The sequence below is a fragment of the Bos indicus x Bos taurus genome, chromosome 2, assembly GCF_003369695.1.
Source record: "Bos indicus x Bos taurus breed Angus x Brahman F1 hybrid chromosome 2, Bos_hybrid_MaternalHap_v2.0, whole genome shotgun sequence".
Taxonomy (NCBI): domain Eukaryota; kingdom Metazoa; phylum Chordata; class Mammalia; order Artiodactyla; family Bovidae; genus Bos; species Bos indicus x Bos taurus.
In genome coordinates, this window is record NC_040077.1 from 91,329,328 (window position 1) to 91,348,480 (window position 19,153).

The 19,153-nt window shown below is 35.9% G+C and overlaps 1 protein-coding gene across 7 annotated transcripts in view; it reads left to right on the forward strand.

Annotated features, from left to right (window-relative positions):
- The window catches only part of NBEAL1 (neurobeachin like 1), a 155,806-nt gene that overhangs the window by 98,809 nt on the left and 37,844 nt on the right, over window positions 1-19,153 (forward strand). For all 7 annotated transcript variants that reach the window (XM_027564848.1, XM_027564855.1, XM_027564874.1 and 4 more), the window contains 6 exons: window positions 1,028-1,185; window positions 3,322-3,446; window positions 7,112-7,238; window positions 12,968-13,116; window positions 13,732-13,865; window positions 16,199-16,300. In XM_027564848.1, the coding sequence (XP_027420649.1) occupies window positions 1,028-1,185; window positions 3,322-3,446; window positions 7,112-7,238; window positions 12,968-13,116; window positions 13,732-13,865; window positions 16,199-16,300 (795 nt within the window). The remainder of the gene's footprint in view (window positions 1-1,027; window positions 1,186-3,321; window positions 3,447-7,111; window positions 7,239-12,967; window positions 13,117-13,731; window positions 13,866-16,198; window positions 16,301-19,153) is intronic.

A 19,153-nucleotide genomic window follows, 5' to 3' on the forward strand; every position in this document is an offset into this window, starting at 1 on the left:
GAAACTAAAATACCCCAAGTTGCGTAGCATTAACCAAAAAAAATAAATAAAAGATGTCTTTTAAATCCATGTCTTTACCATTCGTTTTAATGCAATTCACTGTTGATTTGTTTGAAACAAGTTGAATAGTGTTTTAGTTCCTAATATTTCTTAATCAATGTCAGTGTGAGGTAGGTAAACCAGGCTTCCATGCTCAGTCGGTCAGTTGTGTCTGACTCTTTTCAACCAACCCCATGGACTGCCAGGCTCCTCTGTCCATAGCATTTTCCAGGCAAGAATACCGGAATGGGTTGCTATTTCTTCCTCCAGGAGATCTTCCGCACCCAGGGATCAAACCCATGTCTCCTGTATTGGCAGGCAGATTCTTTACCACTCTGCCACCTGGGAAGTCCTAAACCAGGCTTACTTCTTGTCTTCCTGAAAACTTTAGAATTTTAATTTCCGGGTTTAGAGTTATATCTTGGTAGAATTTATTATCAGAATCTTATTTTATCCTGAAAACTGGAATAGGTATGTGAATTCATTTGCTAGAGAGGATGCTATTCTAAGAGAAGCACTCCTGAATGATGGAATTTTTCATTGTGAGAGATTTACTCCTATAGGTGTCTTTTGTCTTCAGCACTGCCTTTCAGGCCATCAGTGTGGAAGGTGGTCGTCTTACTTTATTTGACTTGAGTCAGATTCCAGATGCCTTATAAATCAAAAGATCCCCAAAGAAAATCATTTTACTTGATGGGATACAGTTAATAATTCTAAGTCTTAAATAATCTGATTTTGAGACACTTTACAGTTTTGAAGTTCTTCACATATTTATTCTTGACTTGTTATTTTCTTATATTGAAAAAACAAGTATTATACCTAGTCATATTAATGATTCTAATGGAATAAGAAAATCATGTTGGTTGCCAGCTTCTTTCTTTTCATTTTATGATTTTATTGAGTCAGATTTCTAAAATTATGACATTCAAATTTAAACATGCCTCTCAATACATGATTTGGTGCTCTTATTTATTGCTCTTTCTTTCAGGAGTTTTTTGTGGAGCCATTTAATCGAAAAGTACGCCAGGAGAACTTGAGGTATAATAACATGCTGAAACAACTTAGCAGTCAGCAGTTAGCCACTCTGAGACGCTGGAAGGCAGTGAAGCTTTATCTTACATGTGAAAGGGGACCTTGGGCAAAAAGGTAGGATTAGCTGTCATTCATTAAATGCCCTCTTCTTTACAACTCTGATCTAGAACTTCGTGAACTCTCCAATGACCTCTCCAATCCAATTTTTACAAGATTGCTTTTAATTAATTTGCTTGTCTTTTATGAATTATAGGTTTGGTAAGTGTAGAGCTTTGTGTTTATATGTTTTTCACTTGGAGTTGTTTCCTTTACTGTTACCCTTTAGTGTAGAATTTGTTTTGAATCCGTTTACTTCTGTCTTCCTGACACTACCTCTTTGAGCTAGGGTTAGTGATGCTGTGTGTTTAAATATTTTACTATTTCTTTACTTGATCAGTCATTTTTGTTTTGCTGAATTATATTACATACACATATTTTTAACAGCCCTTTTTTATTCTAGTAAAATACACAATATAAAATTTTCTCTTTTAACTGCTTTAAAATGTATAATTTAGTGACAGTAAGTACATTTCTAATGTTGTGTAATCAGCTTGAGATGAGAGCACTGTCCAGCTTGAGAACCTTTTCATCACCTGAAAAAGAAACCCTGGAACCAGTAATAGTCACTGCCTGTTAACTCTTCCCCTGATCCCTGGTAACTGCTTGTCTGCTTTCTGTCTCTATGGATTTACCTATTCTGGGTATTTCATATAAGTGAAATGATACAATAGGTGGCCTTTTGTACCACTTCTTTCACTTAGCATAGTGTTTTCCTTTTGTTGTAGTATGTGTTCGTACTTCCTTTCCTTTTTATGACTGAATAATACTCCATTGTATGAAATGGATGATGGATATTTGGGTTGTTTTCTTTGTGGCTGTTGTGAATAGTGGGCTTTCCTGTTGCTCAGTGGTAAAGAATCTGCCAGGAGCCACTGGGGATACAGTTTCAATTCCTGGGTTGGGAAGATCCCCTGGAGGAGAGAATGGCAACCCACTGCAATATTCTTGCCAGGATAATCCCATGGGCCGAGAAGCCTGGCGGGCTCTAGTCTATGGGGTTGCAAAGAGTTGGACACGACTGAGCACACACATGTTGTGAATAGTATTGCTGTAAACGTTTGTGACCAAGTGTATGCTTCAACTCCCGTCTCTAGTTTTTTTGGTCGTATACCTGCAGGCAGCATTGCTATGTTAATTCTGTATTTAACTTACTGAAGAATTGCATAACAGTTTTTCATAGCAGCTGCCCCATTCCTATCAGCAGTGCTTGAAGGTTCCAGATTCTCTGCAACCTTACTATGATACTTGTCTTAAAAAAAATTTTTTTTTAATTATGGTCATCAATTGGTTATACCGTGGTATTTTATGATTTTGTTGCATTTCCCTAATGACTAATGACATTGGTATCTTTTCATATATTTGTTGACCGTCTGTATATGTTCTTTAGAGAAATGTATAAGTCCTTTATTTTTTTTTTCCTTTGTCTATTTTTAACTTGGATTGTTTGATTTTTTGTGGTTGAATTGTAAGAGTTCCTTTTATTTTCCCAATAATAGGCCTTTATTGCATATATTGTCTATAAATATGTAGGTTGTCTTTTCACTTTCCTGATAAGTGGTCTTTGGTGCACAAAGACTTGAAGTTTAAGTCAAGTTTATCTGTTTCTTTTGTTGCTTATGTTATTGATATCATATTTAAGAAACCATTTTCAAATCCAAAGTCATGAAGATTTACTCCTATGTTTCCCCTAAGAGCTTTAACTCATATTTAGATCTTTGATACATTTGTAATTATATTATCTTTATTTGTAGTAAAACTATTATTTTATTTTGAAAACTGTGTTTTGAATAAACTCATATATAGCTAGTTAAGAAATTCCTTGTAACAGTGAAAGAGTAAAAAATATCAAGCTGTAAGTCTGAAGATTTCTGTTCAAATCTTATTTCTGATATCTGTAAACTCCATGGCATCTTAGGCAAATAATTTAGCCTATCTTAGATTCCTTAGGTATAAACTGTTGATATGCATACTAACATTGGTTTTTTTCCTCAGGATTGTTTGGGTCAAATGAGATACGAATGTGAATGCTTTTATAAAATGATGCCAAAGAAACATAAAATACATGTTACTTTTTTACTTTGTTTCAATCAGCTGACCTTTTGTAATTTTAAACTAAAATAATTTTATTTGTTTACTTATGAATATTCATAGGCAACAAAATCCAATTCACTGGAAACTAGCTAATGTAGAAAATTATTCCCGCATGAGACTTAAATTGGTGCCAAATTATAATTTCAAAACCCACGAAGAAGCTAGTGCTTTGAGAGATAATCTAGGTGAGTTTCAATGGCTGTTTAATTATCTATTGCAGATAATGAGAGTGGTGGTAGGGGTTGGTACTTGTTTTTATTGTTTGAAAATGGTTTGTTCTTGAGAGAGGGTGATGTTTTATAATTGATATTTAAATGGCTGTCTATGTTGCCTTTGTCAAATCTTAGTCAAATCTAAAATGACTTCCAGTTTCAGTTGATTTTTGAAGGTTTTCAAAGAAAAATATAAACTCATAAAATTATACAGCAGTTGGTGTGAAATGCGTTGTCTCTGTATCCATTATGGTATAGTAAAATACGGTACTTCAACCTGAGCCTTTTGCCTTCTGAAACTGAAGCTAATCTTAAATATATTTCAAATTCTTAGCAACTCTTTAGGTCCTTCTTTTATGACGTATTCTTCTTATAGAACTCCAGACATTTTAGTATCTAGATGGGTCAATGCCTTTTTTTCTAGGAAAAAAAAAGTGTTTAAAAATATGTAGCCTAGCAGTATATCAAAACAGATTTTAAAGAGTGTCTATAATTCTTTAGGAAGCCCTTCCTTTATAAGCCCTTCCTTTATAAGCCCTTCCTTTATGAGACTTGCCTGGTGGCTCAGACGGTAAAGTGTCTGCTTGCAATGCAGGAGACCTGGATTCGACCCCTGGGTTGGGAAGATCCCCTGGAGAAGGAAATGGCAACCCACTCCAGTACTCTTGCCTGGAAAATCCCATGGACAGAGGAGCCTGGTAGTCCATGGGGTCACAAAGAGTCCGACATGACTGAGCGACTTCACTTTGACTTTCCTTTATAACCATCTGACTTGACAAATCCTTTTCTTTTTGAAGAAGGGTCTCTGAAATACCCAAAATATTAAAAGTCATGTGTATACTAAATTGTAGTTACTTTACCAAAGCTAGTCGTGCATCTTGTGTTTAATGACTAAGTTATAGATAAAATGAGTACCAATTTTTTAATCTTATTTTTTTTAAATTGCTATAGTAAATTGGCCCATACAGTAAGTGCCATAAAAATAAGAGAGCTATCATGCCTGCCATTTCAAATCTTACATTCTGAAATAAATGAGACTCAGTAATTTTCCTTAATGTAAAATAATGGCCTTTTCCCTGGTACAAACACTAACTTTGAGAATCTGTTACATAGGAATGGTCACTTGCATACAAGCTTGTCTTCCCTGTTTGTGTCCTGAGACTATTATACTTTTCTACCTCTTGAAATTTTGTACTTGTCACTCAGAAAACATCTTTTGGTGAATGACTTCAATTTAGTAACACTTAAGGAATAGTATTCTATATTTTTCTTCATTTTTGTCAGGAAATATCACTCCAGGAAATTCCTTGTCCCTTTCTTCTCCTTCTTCATCCCTCTTAACACATGTACACAGATATAATTTTGTTTCTTCTTCTTGGTCGCAGTTGTTTTAAGTTCAGGAAGACCAGTGTCCTTTCTCTTTCTCCATCTCTTTCTCTCTTTACTTAATTTTCAAAATTATCCAAGGTACAATGGTGATAATAAAATTGTACAGAAGAAAGAAATCATACATTTCAAAGTGAAATTGGTAATAGTAGAAAACCAGTGGTATCAGTCTTTAAAACTTTTAAAGTTCTCTGAAGCTTACTTCAGTGTTTTACCTACTCCATATGTTTGTCTATATTTTCATCGATATTATTCTGTTTATATCAGATTATCTAGACTTGTATCTGATCAAAGTGATCAAAGCAGATTTATAAAGGAAAAATGCAACTGCACATTAGGTTAATTCAGTTTGTGTGTCAGCAAGGATACCATTTGATAAATTGAGCAGTTTTGTTGTCTTTATAATGTTTTGTTATTTAGCATGAATTGTTTTTATTTTCTAAATATGAAATGCCTATGTACATAGTTAAACATATGAATTTTTTCTAGTCCTATCTATAAATTATGCATATATTTTCATTACTACTCTTATGCCACTCAGATAATTCAGAGGTAAATGTATAGTAAGGATAGCTACCATTTATTTTATGTGTAATGTGATGTATCTCCATTTCACAGTTACAGAAACATAGGTTCAGAGGGGTCATGTGGTTAATAAATGGAAGTTGAATTTAGGTTTACCACTTCACAACCCATGTTCTTTCCATTGCACTAGCCCAGCCTTCTTACATAACGCATAGTTCATTACATTTGTGGCATATATATGTATCAGAATTATCTATTCTATGTACTCCAGAAAGGAACACTTCAGAATGGCCTATGTATTATCTTGCAGTCAATAATAATTTTTCACATTCTTTCTTAATATTTCTATAGTACAAATGCACAGTAAGGATAATTCTATTGAATTAATGTAGTGAGAATAACACTTACTTATTGGCATACTTTAGAAGTAAATATGGTTAAAGAGATTACTTGGCCTGTTTCTGAAACATAAATAATACCATCATTAAAAACAAATACCATTTTAAAAACATTTATTCCTTTTGTTATATGTATAATAATTTAAAAACATTGGTTAAGCAGCATCAGTTCAGTTTAGTTCAGTTGCTCAGTCGTGTCCGACTCTTTGCAACCCCATGAATCACAGCATGCCAGGCCTCCCTGTCCATCACCAACTCCCAGAGTTCACTCAGACTCACGTCCATCGAGTCAGTGATGCCATCCAGCCATCTCATCTTTTGTTGTCCCCTTCTCCTCCTGCCCCCAACCCCTCCCAGCATCCGAGTCTTTTCCAATGAGTCAACTCTTCGCATGAGGTGGCCAAAGTACTGGAGTTTCAGCTTTAGCATCATTCCTTCCAAAGAAATCCCAGGGCTGAACTCCTTCAGAATGGACTGGCTGGATCTCCTTGCAGTCCAAGGGACTCTCAAGAGTCTTCTCCAACACCACAGTTGAAAAGCATCAATTTTTCGACCCTCAGCCTTCTTCACAGTCCAACTCTCACATTTGTACATGACCACTGGAAAAACCATAGCCTTGACTAGACGGACCTTTGTTGGCAAAGTAATGTCTCTGCTTTTGAATATGCTATCTAGGTTGGTCATAACTTTCTTCCAAGGAGTAAGCGTCTTTTAATTTCATGGCTGCAGTCACCATCTGCAGTGATTTTGGAGCCCAGAAAAATAAAGTCTGACACTGTTTCCCCATCTATTTCTCATGAAGTGGTGGGACCAGATGCCATGAATGTTAGTTTTCTGAATGTTGAGCTTTAAGCCAACTTTTTCACTCTCTTCTTTCACTTTCATCAAGAGGCATTTTAGTTCCTCTTCACTTTCTGCCATAAGGCTGGTGTTATCTGCATATCTGAGGTTATTGAGATTTCTCCCAGCAATCTTGATTCCAGCTTGTGCTTCTTCCAGCCCAGCGTTTCTCATGATGTACGCTGCATATAAGTTAAATAAGCAGGATGACAATATATAGTCTTGACGTACTCCTTTTCCTCTTTGGAACCAGTCTGTTGTTCCATGTCCAATTCTAACTGTTACTTCCTAACCTGCATATAGGTTTCTCAAGAGGTAGGACAGATAACTCTAAATTATGTATAACAGCTTTTCTGTGGTAAATCACTTTTTTATGCTAGAAAATTTCAAGCACCTTCTTATAATCATACAATTAACAGTCAGAAATTACAGAAGGACTCTGATATGATTTTTCTACTTGTGTTTAACAGATATTTTATGTTTAAACAGGTATCCAACACTCACAGCCTTCCAGTGATTCATTGCTTCTGGAAGTGGTGAAACAAGTAAAAGTTAGTGATATGGAGGAGGATAAATTAGATCTTCCTGAAGAGGAAATAACATCCAGAGTAAATATGTATGTATCAGTACTTGAGAGAATTTAAAATTACTTTATTCTGAGAGATAGGATTGTAAAATTGTGGAAAATAGTTGCTTGAAATTGTAGTACTATACATTTCCAGAATCCAATAGTTAATACTGTATCAACTGTTAGACTCTATCAGTGTCAACTGAAACCATTGAAGGCTTCTTAGAACTGGGTTAATTTGGAGCTGGACCTTGAGATTAGAAAGTATTTTGAGCTGAATGATAATAAAAACATTACCAAATTTATAGATACCACTGAGGTGTTTAGATGGTAAGTACAGGACGAAATATAAGCTCTTAAGCAAAAGGAAGAAATTATTATAAAGATAAAAGCAGAACTCCATGAAAGAGAAAACCAAACAACAAAAAGAAAAAGTGAAAAAAAGCTGGTCATTAAAAATCAGATAAGTGAACAATAAACCTCTAGTTAGACTATTTAAGAAGTATCGGAGAAGGCAATGGCACCCGACTCCAGTACTCTTGCCTGGAAAATCCCATGGATGGAGGAGTCTGGTAGGCTGCAGTCCATGGGGTCGCTTAGAGTTGGACACAACTGAGCGACTTCACTTTCCCTTTTCACTTTCATGCATTGGAGAAGGAAATGGCAACCCACTCCAGTGTTCTTGCCTGGAGAATCCCAGGGACGGGGGAGCTTGGTGGGCTGCCGTCTACAGGGTCGCACAGAGTCAGACACGACTGAAGTGACTTAGCAGCAGCAGGAAGTAAAGACAGCATAAATTACCAGTATCAGGAATGAAGGAGGAGAAGATGATATTAAAATGATTAATGATGATATTAAAATGATTAAAAAGAAATACATTAAAATAATTAAAAGGAAATGACAACTTTATGCCAATAAATTTGACAATTTAAATGAAATGGACAAATTCCTTGAAAGATATAACTTATGAGACCTCTACCAGAAAAAAATATATATCCTGAATAGCCTTAGATATACTTAAAATTTTTGAATTTGTAGTTTAAAAACTTCCCCTGTGCTTTGTTGCTCAGTTGTATCCAACTCTGTGACCCTGTGGACTGTAGCCCACCAGGCTCCTCTGTCTGTGGGGATTCTGTAGGCAAGAATACTGAAGTGGGTTGCCATGCCCACGTCCAAGAGATCTTCCCAATCCAGGCATCAAACCCAGGTCTCCCACATTGCAGGCGGATTCTTTCCCCTCTGAACCACCAGGGAAGCCCAAAAACTTCCCCTAAGCAAATGTAAAACATTTTCATTTCTCATATCTCCTTTGTTTTATTACCATAATATTAAATCTTTATATATTTTAAGCCCAACAGCACAGCTTATGCTGTTACTGTTTCATGCACTTGTCTTAAAATTGAGAAGAAAAAACTATGTAATTATGTTTTCATTTATATTTGCCTGCATAATTACCTACCTATATACTTTATTTCTTGGTGTACATTCATATTACCATCTGGTGCATTTCCTTTAAGCCTGAAGGACTCTCTTCAGTATTTCTTATAAGGAACGTCTGTAAGCCACAAATTATCTTAGTCTTTTGTCATCTGTAGAGGTTTTTAATTTGTCTTCATTTTTGGCTGCTTTTTTAAAAACAGATATATTTTTTGAAAATTGAGATTCACTTAGTATAAAATTTATCATTTTAAAGTGTACAGTTCAGTGGTTTTTTAGTCTGTTCACAGAGTTGTGCAGCATCACTACTATCTAGTCCAAGAACATTTCCATCACTTCAAAAGCAGATCTTCTACTTTGCAGTTCAGTTCAGTTCAGTCGCTTAGTCATCCCCGACTCTTTGAGACCCCATGAACTGCAGCACACCAGGCCTCCCTGTCCATTACCAACTCCCAGAATCAACCCAAACACGTGTCCATCGAGTCAGTGATGCCATCCAACCATTTCATCCTCTGTCTCCCCTTCTCCTCCTACCCTCAATCTTTCCCAGCATCAGGGTCTTTTCAAAGGAGTCAGCTCTTTGCATCAGGTGGCCAAAGTACTGGAGTTTCAGCATCAGTCTTTCCAATGAATATTCAGAACTGATTTCCTTTACAACTGACTGGTTTGATCTTGCAGTCCAAGGGACTCTCAAGAGTCTTCTCCAACACCACAGTTCAAAAGCATCAATTCTTTGGCGCTCAGCTTTCTTTATAGTCTAACTCTCACATCCATACATGACCACTAGAAAAACAATAGCCTTGACTAGATGGACCTTTGTCGGCAAAGTAATGTCTCTGCTTCCCTCCCTGCATCCTCTAGCAATGGCTTATTGGCTTTCTTTCAGTATGAATTTGCCTGTTTTCAACATTTCATGTATTTCATATAATATGTTGCCTTTTGGTATAAATGGCTCGGGCGGTAAAGAATTTTCCTGCAATGCAGAAGACTTGGATTCAATCACTGGGATGGAGAGATCCCCTGGAGAAGGGAATGGCTACCCACTCCAGTATTCTTACCTGGAGAATCCCATGGACAGAGGAGCCTGGCAGGCTACAGTCCCTGAGGTCACAAAGAGTTCGACATGACCGAGCGACTAACAATTTTTACTTTTTTCCCCATAATATTTCCAGTATTTATCCAGGTCATTGCATCTAACAATATTTAATTAGTTTTTTTGGCTAAATAGTATTCCATTATATGAATATATTATTTTTGTTTATCTGTTCATCAGTTGATGGACATTTCTGTAGTCTCTAGTTTTATGATGATTATGAATAATACTGCCTTGAATATTCATGTATACATTTTTGTGTGAACTTATGTTTTTTAGTTATTTTCAGTATTAAAAAAACTTAGATTTGCTGATCATGTGCTAATTCTATGTTTAACCTTTTGAGGAATTATGAAACAGTTTTCAGAATGACTATGCCATTTTACATTTCAGCAATGTATGAAAGTTCTAATTTTCATATTAGATTCTCCAATCCATTCAAGTGTCTGTTATTCTCTCTCTTGTTTAAGTCTAAATTAATTTATTATTTTTGGCTGTATCTTTGTTGCTGCACAGGCTTTTTTCTCGTCGCATTGTGTGGGGGCTACTTTCTAGTTGTGCACAGGCTTCTCTTTGCAGTGGCTTCTTTTATTGCAGAGCGTGGGCTTTAGAGCACGAGAGCTTCAGTAGTTGTGGCACATGGGCTTAATGCTCTGCAGCATGTGGGATCTTCCTGGATCAGGAATTGAACACATATCTTCTGCATTAGCAGGCAGATTCTTTACCACTGAGCCACCTGGGAAGCCCTTTCTGTGTTTTTGTAAAATTTATTATATCATTCTAGAAGGTGGTGGGCTTCACTGGTGGCTCAGATGGTAAAGTGTCTGCTTGCAATGCAGGAGACCTGGCTTTGATCTCTGGGTCAAGAAGATCCCCTGGAGAAGGAAATGGCAACCCACTCCAGTATTCTTGCTTGGGAAATCCCATGGACAGAGGAGCATAACAGACTTTAGTCCATGGGGTCTCAAAGAGTTGGACACAACTGAGCAACTTCACTTTCAGAAGGTGGTATCTAGTGGTTTTAATTTGCAGTTCCCTAATGACTAGTGATGCTGAGCATCTTTCCATATGTTTCTTGGCCATTTATATGTCTTTTTTGGAGAAATCTTTATGAAGATCTTTTTTGCACTTTTTAATTGGGTTGTCTTTTTGTTACTGAGTTGTAAGTGTTCTTTATATATTTTAGCAACAAGTCCTTTATTAAATATAGGATTTACAAAAATGTTCTTTCCATTAAATTGGGTTTTTCACTTTTTTGTTGGTATTTTTAATTTTGATGAATTTCCTTTTATCTATTTTTTCCTAAGTTTTATATTTTATCTCTTACATTAGGTCGTTGATCCATTTTTTGTTAATTCTTTTATGTGGAATGATGTAGATATCTGTATTAATTCTTTTGCATGTGATTCTAGTTGTCTGAGCACTGTTGCTTTCTCTTTGATGGGTAGTTTTGCTGGTTATAGAATTCTCGGTTGACAATTTATGTACTGTATTGTTATGCTTTAAAGTTATTCTTCTTGTCCTTAGCTTTTATCACATTGATTTTCTGTCCATGTATGGATATCTTTGTGTTTGTCCTCCTTGGAGTTCACTGAGCTTCTTGGATGTGTAGATTAAATTCTTTGATATTTGAGAAGTTGTTACCATTATTTTTTCAAATATATCTTGGCCTTTTTCTCTATTCTCTCCTTCTGGGTCTCCCTTTGCACTTATGTTGTTTTGCATAATAGAACCCTCTGAGGTTCTTTCATTCTGCTTGATTGTTTTTCTCTTTGTATTCTTCAGATTGGACAATTTCTTTTTGATCTATCTTCAAGAGCTCTGCTTCTTTCTCCTGCAAGTTCAGATATGCTGTTGAGTCTTTCTGGTGAATTTTTCATTTAGTTATTATATTTTTCAATTTCAGAATTTCTCATTTGGTTCCTTTTTATAAATATATGTATAATTACTATCTCTTTATTGTAATCTCTCTATGAATAGACATTTTTGCCATAATGCACTTTGGTTCTTTAAACATAGTTTTCTTTAGTTCTTTTCATGTATTTTTATGATAGCTGTCTTGATGTCTTTGTCTACTAAGTTGAACTTCTGAGGTCCTCCCTGAAATAGTTTCTTTTTACTTCTTTTAGGTTCATGGTCCATAGTTTCCTGTTTCTTGTTATGTCTCATAATCTTTGTGAAACCCATACATTTAAAAAAAATTGTATCCACTTTGGTTTCTGATCTCCTCCCTTGTTTTTGGTTGTTGTTATTGTATTTTTGTTTGTCTAATGACTTTGGTAGATTAAGTCTGTGGAATCTGTTTTACCTGTAGTGAATGTCATTGATGTCTGTATTTACTGGGTTTTTGTTCTGTTTTATTTTTAAAACTCTGCTTATTGGGGGTTGCCTCTGGATCAGCATAGCTTAGTGGTCAGCCAGTAATTAGTTTGTGCTTGTGTTAAACTCCTTGATCAGTAATACTGCCACTCTTTGCCAGTGGATCTGTAAGTGGTTTAGGGAATTCATTCAAATTTGGTGATTTACACATCTGTCCTGACTTTTATTATGATTGTAAAGCCTCACATTCAGCCAAGAATGATTAGCTAAGTCTCAAGTTTATAATTTATTCTGAGTATCACTTTGTTTAGGTTATAAACAACATATGGCAAATATTTCTTCAGAGCTTATTTTAATATTACAAACTGACCAGATTCAATAATATCTTTTGTTGGTATAAGCAGGTTCTTTTGTTCATATAATTTTAATGATTTTAAAATATTTCCTTGATTATTTTTAGCAAACTGAGTAGATGTGGTTGTCTAGGGAGCTCTTTGATTTGGGTAGATTTTTTTGGTCAGCGTTTTAATGGGGTTTTATTTTTTTTCTTCAATGATTAGTGAATTCAGTGGATGTCAGTCTCATTCACTTTCAAATGAAAAGCCAAAACTCCTTCTTTCATAGAATATAAATAAGCAACAGACTGTGTACTGCCTTAAGTTACTTATTTCTCAATTTCATCACTGTGAACTTTAGAATTTCACTATTTAGGAAAACATTCTTAGCTTTTTTTGAGCTTAGCTTTAAGGATTGCAGTATTACCTGTTAGGTTGGTGAAATATGCAGTGGAATGTTTTTTGTAGAAAATTCAAGTACCCTTTCTTGGATAGTGATTTCACAGAAATGAGATTTGATTTTGAATATGATGTTCTTTTCCATTTACCCAGAATACATTGTTGGATCTTTTTTATTTATTTTTTCCCTTCAGTGATGAGAAAGAAGAACAGAATCAAAAAGAAAAATTGGTGTTATCAGAAGACTGTGAACTCATTACAATAATTGATGTAATTCCTGGCAGATTAGAAATCACTACTCAACACATTTACTTCTATGATGGCAGCATTGAAAAAGAAGATGGTGAGGAGTTCTGGGGGAATAATTTCTGTTGTTCAATAGTTAAGTATCCAGTTTATCAATCATTAATGAGAAGAAAATAATAAGATGGGCCTGTAAAATTGTAGTCTTTCATGTAAAGGGAGAAATGGAAAGTCAGTATGGGATTAAATTCATTATTCAACAATGTACTGAGGGGAATGCTTCTTTTTATTATCAATGTTTTTTTTTAAAGGTTTGCCTAGTGGGGATTGCTATAAATTTAAGTTATAAATGCAATATTTTATTTATATGTACTCTTGTTCCTATAGGCATCTCACCTAATCTTTTATCTGAAAATAAAAAGATATTTAAATCTAAGCTGCTAACATAAAGAAAAAAGGGAAAATGTTTCTAAGATACAATATTCAGAGTTATTCTCTATTCCAATGGAAAGGAAGTATAAAAAGCTATAGAATTTTAAAATAGTTTTAAAAGAAATAGTTTAAACATGTAATACATTTAACAGATGGTTTTTATCATATAGAGGTTGAATTCTTTTTCCCTAAATGCTATTCTTGTCAGGAAAAGGAGATATTTTCTGCATAGCGTATGTAACTTTATGTGGTCCACAGTCACAAGATTTTTTTCTGTTTTCAGGAGTAGGCTTTGATTTCAAGTGGCCTCACTCTCAAGTTCGAGAGATTCACCTACGACGGTACAATTTAAGGAGGTCAGCCCTTGAGATTTTTCATGTTGACCAATCCAACTACTTTCTCAATTTCAAAAAAGAGGTTTGTAAAAGGCTACCTTTCTCCTAGATTGTTAGCTTGAAATAATTTTCCAACTAGTAAGCTGTAATGAAACTTTATACTCTGCTTTTCCACTGAGTCAGAATATTAGAGAAAAAAGATACATACTTTGGGACTAAGCAGCATATGAATTTTTGTTGGAATTTATGTTTGAGTGTTTGGAGGATATCTTATATATAGATAGATAAAGAAGTTAGTAGAATTTGGGGTGTCAGCAAATAGATCTCACATTGTGAGATACTATGGTGTATATATATATGATATAATTGGATTTATGAAATTTGGGTTGAATTCAACAATAATGGAGTATGTGTAATCAGAAAAAAAAAATAATGGAGCATATGCTTCTTCTATGAATAGCGTAAATTCTTAAATAGTATAAGCAGTTAAGAGATTGCCACTGAATTCAGGTTCCCTGGATCCAAAACCATTCCACCACTAGCAGTGTAACCTTTGGCACGTTACTTGCTCTCAACCTTCCTTCCCTTTGGCATATACTTGAGGCCAGACTTGCATCACAGTTTGATAGCTTTCTTTTACCTTGCCTAGCTTTCTCTCCATTTTCTCTCTCTGGTATCTCTCCTAATAGAATCCTCCATGTTGAATTCTGTCTTAGCATTTGCTTCTCAGATTACCTGGATTCAGTTCAGTTCAGTTCAGTCGCTCAGTTGTGTCCAACTCTTTGCGACTCCATGGACTGCAGCATGCAAGGCCTCCCTGTCTATCACCAACTTCCAGAGTTTACTCAAACTCATGTCCATTGAGTCAGTGATGCCATCCAACCATCTCATCCTCTGTTGTCCCCTTTTCCTCCCGTCTTCATTTTTCCCCAGCATCAGGGTGTATTCCAATGAATCAGTTCTTCACATCAGGTATCCAAAGTACTGGAGTTTCAGCTTCAGCATCAGTCCTTCCAATGAATATTCAGGACCGATTTCCTTTAGGATTGTCTGGTTGGATCTCCTTGCTGTCAAGGGACTCTCAACAGTCTTCTCCAACACCATAGTTCAAGAGCATCAATTCTTTGGCACTCAGCTTTCTTTATAGTCCAATTCTCAGAAAAACCATAGCTTTGACTAGATGAACCCTTGTTGGCAAAGTAGTGTCTCCACTTTTTAATATGCTGTCTAGGTTGGTCATAACTTTTCTTCCAAGGAGCAAGTGATTAGCAGAGTATAATTTTTCTTCCAAGGACCTGGATTAGCAGAGTCAATAACTAACTTTCTATTCATTTGAGATCCAGGTATATTTATAAATGAGATCCAGGTAAATTTATAAATTTTGAGGAACATTTTTCTATTTTTACAGAAGGGTAATTTTTCACTATTAAAAATAAATATTCACCGATAGGAAAATACAATGTATGTGTTTTTTAGAAAGTTACTTTATATAATTAAACTAAGCACACTCGTGTTGTATGTAGTTTTTTTTTGTTTTTTTTTTTAATTTATTTTTTTTGGTTGCACCATATCTTAGTTGCAGCATGTGAACTCTTAGTTGTGGCATGTGGAATCTTGTTCTGTTACCAGGGATTAAATCTGGGCCACCTACCCTGGGAGCTCGGTGTCTTAGCCACTACACCACCAGGGAAGTCTCTTGTATATATAAACCATATTTATATGTGGTACCTAATCTTCATAACAGTCTTCAGATTAGATATGAAAAATTCCATTCCTTTTTTTTATAGATGAGGAAGCTGAAGTTCAAAGATTAATTTTATTTCTTTACATTTGCATAGCCCTGAACAATCCACAAAACTGTAAAGGGTAAAATTATTATATTGAATACACAAATGAGACTCAGTAAATTAATTGATTTGTCCAGATGATTAGTAAATGACAGAACTAGATTTGAACTGGAAGTGAGCTGGTTTTCTGATAAAATGTGTGATGATTACTCTATTAATATACTGTAGCATTCTAAAAAAAATGTATGTCATAAGTTTGTTAAGCCTAGTAAAATAAAGAAGTTAAAACTGTAATCTTCTGTTTAAGTGAAGTGTTCAGATTAGGCAAATCCATAGTGACAGAAAGTTTAGTTGTTGTCAGAGGACAAGAGGGAAATTGGGGAGTGATGGCTCATAAGTATGTAGTTTCTTTTGAGGATGACATAAATGTCCCAGAGTTAGATAATGTGAATAGTTGTACAACTCTGTGAATATTTTTTTAAAAAAGAGAAAAACCTCACTGAATTATATACTTTAAAAGGGTGAATTTATGGTATGTGAATTATATCTCAATAAATCTGTTAATAAAGCCATAATCCTGTTTTCTCTTATTCTATTTTTAACGCATAAAGTGCTGCTTTTTTAATAGGTTAGGAACAAAGTATATAGCAGACTGTTGTCACTTCATTCTCCAAATAGTTATGGAACCAGATCACCACAGGAGTTATTCAAAGCATCAGGACTGACACAGGTAGGAAATTTTAAGTCACTGTTTGGTGTTAATTTTGTATCTTAGACTTTTGCCTAGAAGTAAATCTTCTTTCTGACTGTTTTATTTTGATCATACAACTGCTGTTCTTCCATTCAGGTTGATCTTTTGAATTGTCTTTGAATCTTTCTGTTTCTCTCACACATAAGAGTTCCCTGTCCTCCAGCTCCCATTTTGTTCAGTTCATGGGCATGTCTTATAACTTCTTCTTTCATTTTAATGTTCTTTTAAAAAAATAATGTGGGACTTTTCTTAATAATAAAAATCCATGCACAAGAAAAAATGAAAAAATACGAGACACCTTGGAATACAGGCAGAAGAAAGTTTCTCCAGTCTTTCTATCTGCCAAAACTAACTAATTCTTCCACGCATTTTATCCTCATATAATCCCAACATCTCTTGAATTTTCACTGTCAAAAGCCAAGGAAAGGCTCTTGTTTTTTGCTCTCTGGTGTTGTTAGTAGTCTCCTAATTAGGTTCTCTGCCTCCTGACTCTCTCTTTCCTCCTACATATGTGTTAATCTTAATCTTTAAACGTTGCTCTTGTTCAAAAGCCATTAGCAATTCCTTCCTGTTGTTTATGGAATAAGCTTTATTTAAAAGTACATTCCCTGCTTTCTGTGGTATAGACTTTATTCGTTAAAGTACTGATTCCTCAATTTGACACATAAGTATTATTGGACTTTCTGTATAGATAGATTCATTTCTCACATTTCTACATGTCTTTTGCTTAAGGCACACTTTAAGTGAACTTACCAAATTCAGACTTAAATTGAAGAAAGTAGGGAAAACCACTAGACTATTCAGGTATGACCTAAATCAAATCCCTTATGATTATACAGTGGAAGTGAGAAATAGATTTAAGGGCCTCGATCTGGCAGATAGAGTGCCTGATGAACTGTGGAATGAGGTTTGTGACATTGCACAGGAGACAGGGATCAAGACCATCCCCATGGAAAAGAAATGCAAAAAACAGCAAAATGGCTGTCTGGGGAGACCTTACAAATAGCTGTGAAAAGAAGAGAAGCGAAAAGCAAAGGAGAAAAGGAAAGATGTAAGCATCTGAATGCAGAGTTCCAAAGAATAGCAAGAAGAGATAAGAAAGCCTTCCTCAGCGATCAGTGCAAAGAAGTAGAGGAAAACAACAGAATGGGAAAGACTAGAGATCTCTTCAAGAAAATTAGAGATACCAAGGGGACATTTCATGCAAAGATGGGCTCGATAAAGGACAGAAATGGTATGGACCTAACAGAAGCAGAAGATATTAAGAAGAGGTGGCAAGAATACACAGAAGAACTGTACAAAAAACATCTTCACGATCCAGGTAATCATGATGGTGTGATCACTCATCTAGAGCCAGACATCCTGGAATGTGAAGTCAAGTGGGCCTTAGAAAGCATCACTATGAACAAAGCTAGTGGAGGTGATGGCATTCCAGTTGAGCTATTTCAAATCCTGAAAGATGATGCTGTGAAAGTGCTGCAGTCAATATACCAGCACATTTGGAAAACTTAGCAGTGGCCACAGGACTGGAAAAGGTCAGTTTTCATTCCAATCCCAAAGAAAGGCAGTGCCAGATAATGCTCAAACTACAGCACAATTGCACTCATCTCACACGCTAGTAAGGTAATGCTCAAAATTCTCCAAGCCAGGCTTCAGCAGTACGTGAACCGTGAACTTCCTGATGTTCAAGCTGGTTTTAGAAAAGGCAGAAGAACCAGAGATCAAATTGCCAACATCCGCTGGATCATGGAAAAAGCAAGAGAGTTCCAGAAAAACATCTATTTCTGCTTTATTGACTATGCCAAAGCCTTTGACTGTGTGGATCACAATAAACTGTGGAAAATTCTGAAAGAGATGGGAATACCAGACCACACGACTGGGCCTCTTGAGAAATCTGTATGCAGGTCAGGAAGCAACAGTTAGAACTGGACATGGAACAACAGACTGGTTCCAAATAGGAAAAGGAGTACGTCAAGGCTGTATATTATCACCCTGCTTATTTAACTTATATGCAGAGTACATCATGAGAAACGCTGGACTGGAAGAAACAAGCTGGAATCAAGATTGCCAGGAGAAATATCAATAACCTCAGACATGCGGATGACACCACCCTTATGGCAGAAAGTGAAGAGGAACTCAAAAGCCTCTTGATGAAAGTAAAAGTGGAGAGTGAAAAAGTTGGCTTAAAGCTCAACATTCAGAAAACTAACATCATGGCATCCGGTCCCATCACTTCATGGGAAATAGATGGGGAAACAGTGGAAACAGGGTCAGACTTTATTTTTCTGGGCTCCAAAATCACTACAGATGGTGACTGCAGCCATGAAATTAAAAGACGCTTACTCCTTGGAAGGAAAGTTATGACCAACCTAGATAGCATATTGAAAAGCAGAGACATTACTTTGCCAACAAAGGTCCATCTAGTCAAGGGTATGGTTTTTCCTGTGGTCATGTATGGATGTGAGAGTTGGACTGTGAAGAAGGCTGAGGGTTGAAGAATTGATGCTTTTCAACTGTGGTGTTGGAGAAGACTCCTGAGTGTTCCTTGGACTGCAAGGAGATCCAACCAGTCCATTCTGAAGGAGTTCAGCCCTGGGATTTCTTTGGAAGGAATGATGCTAAAGCTGAAACTCCAGTACTTTGGCCACCTCATGCGAAGAGTTGACTCATTGGAAAAGACTCTGATGCTGGGAGGGATTGGGGGCAGGAGAAGAAGGGGACGACAGAGGATGAGATGGCTGGATGGCATCACTGACTCGATGGACGTGAGTCTGAGTGAACTCTGGGAGTTGGTGATGGACAGGGAGGCTTGGCATGCTGTGATTCATGGGG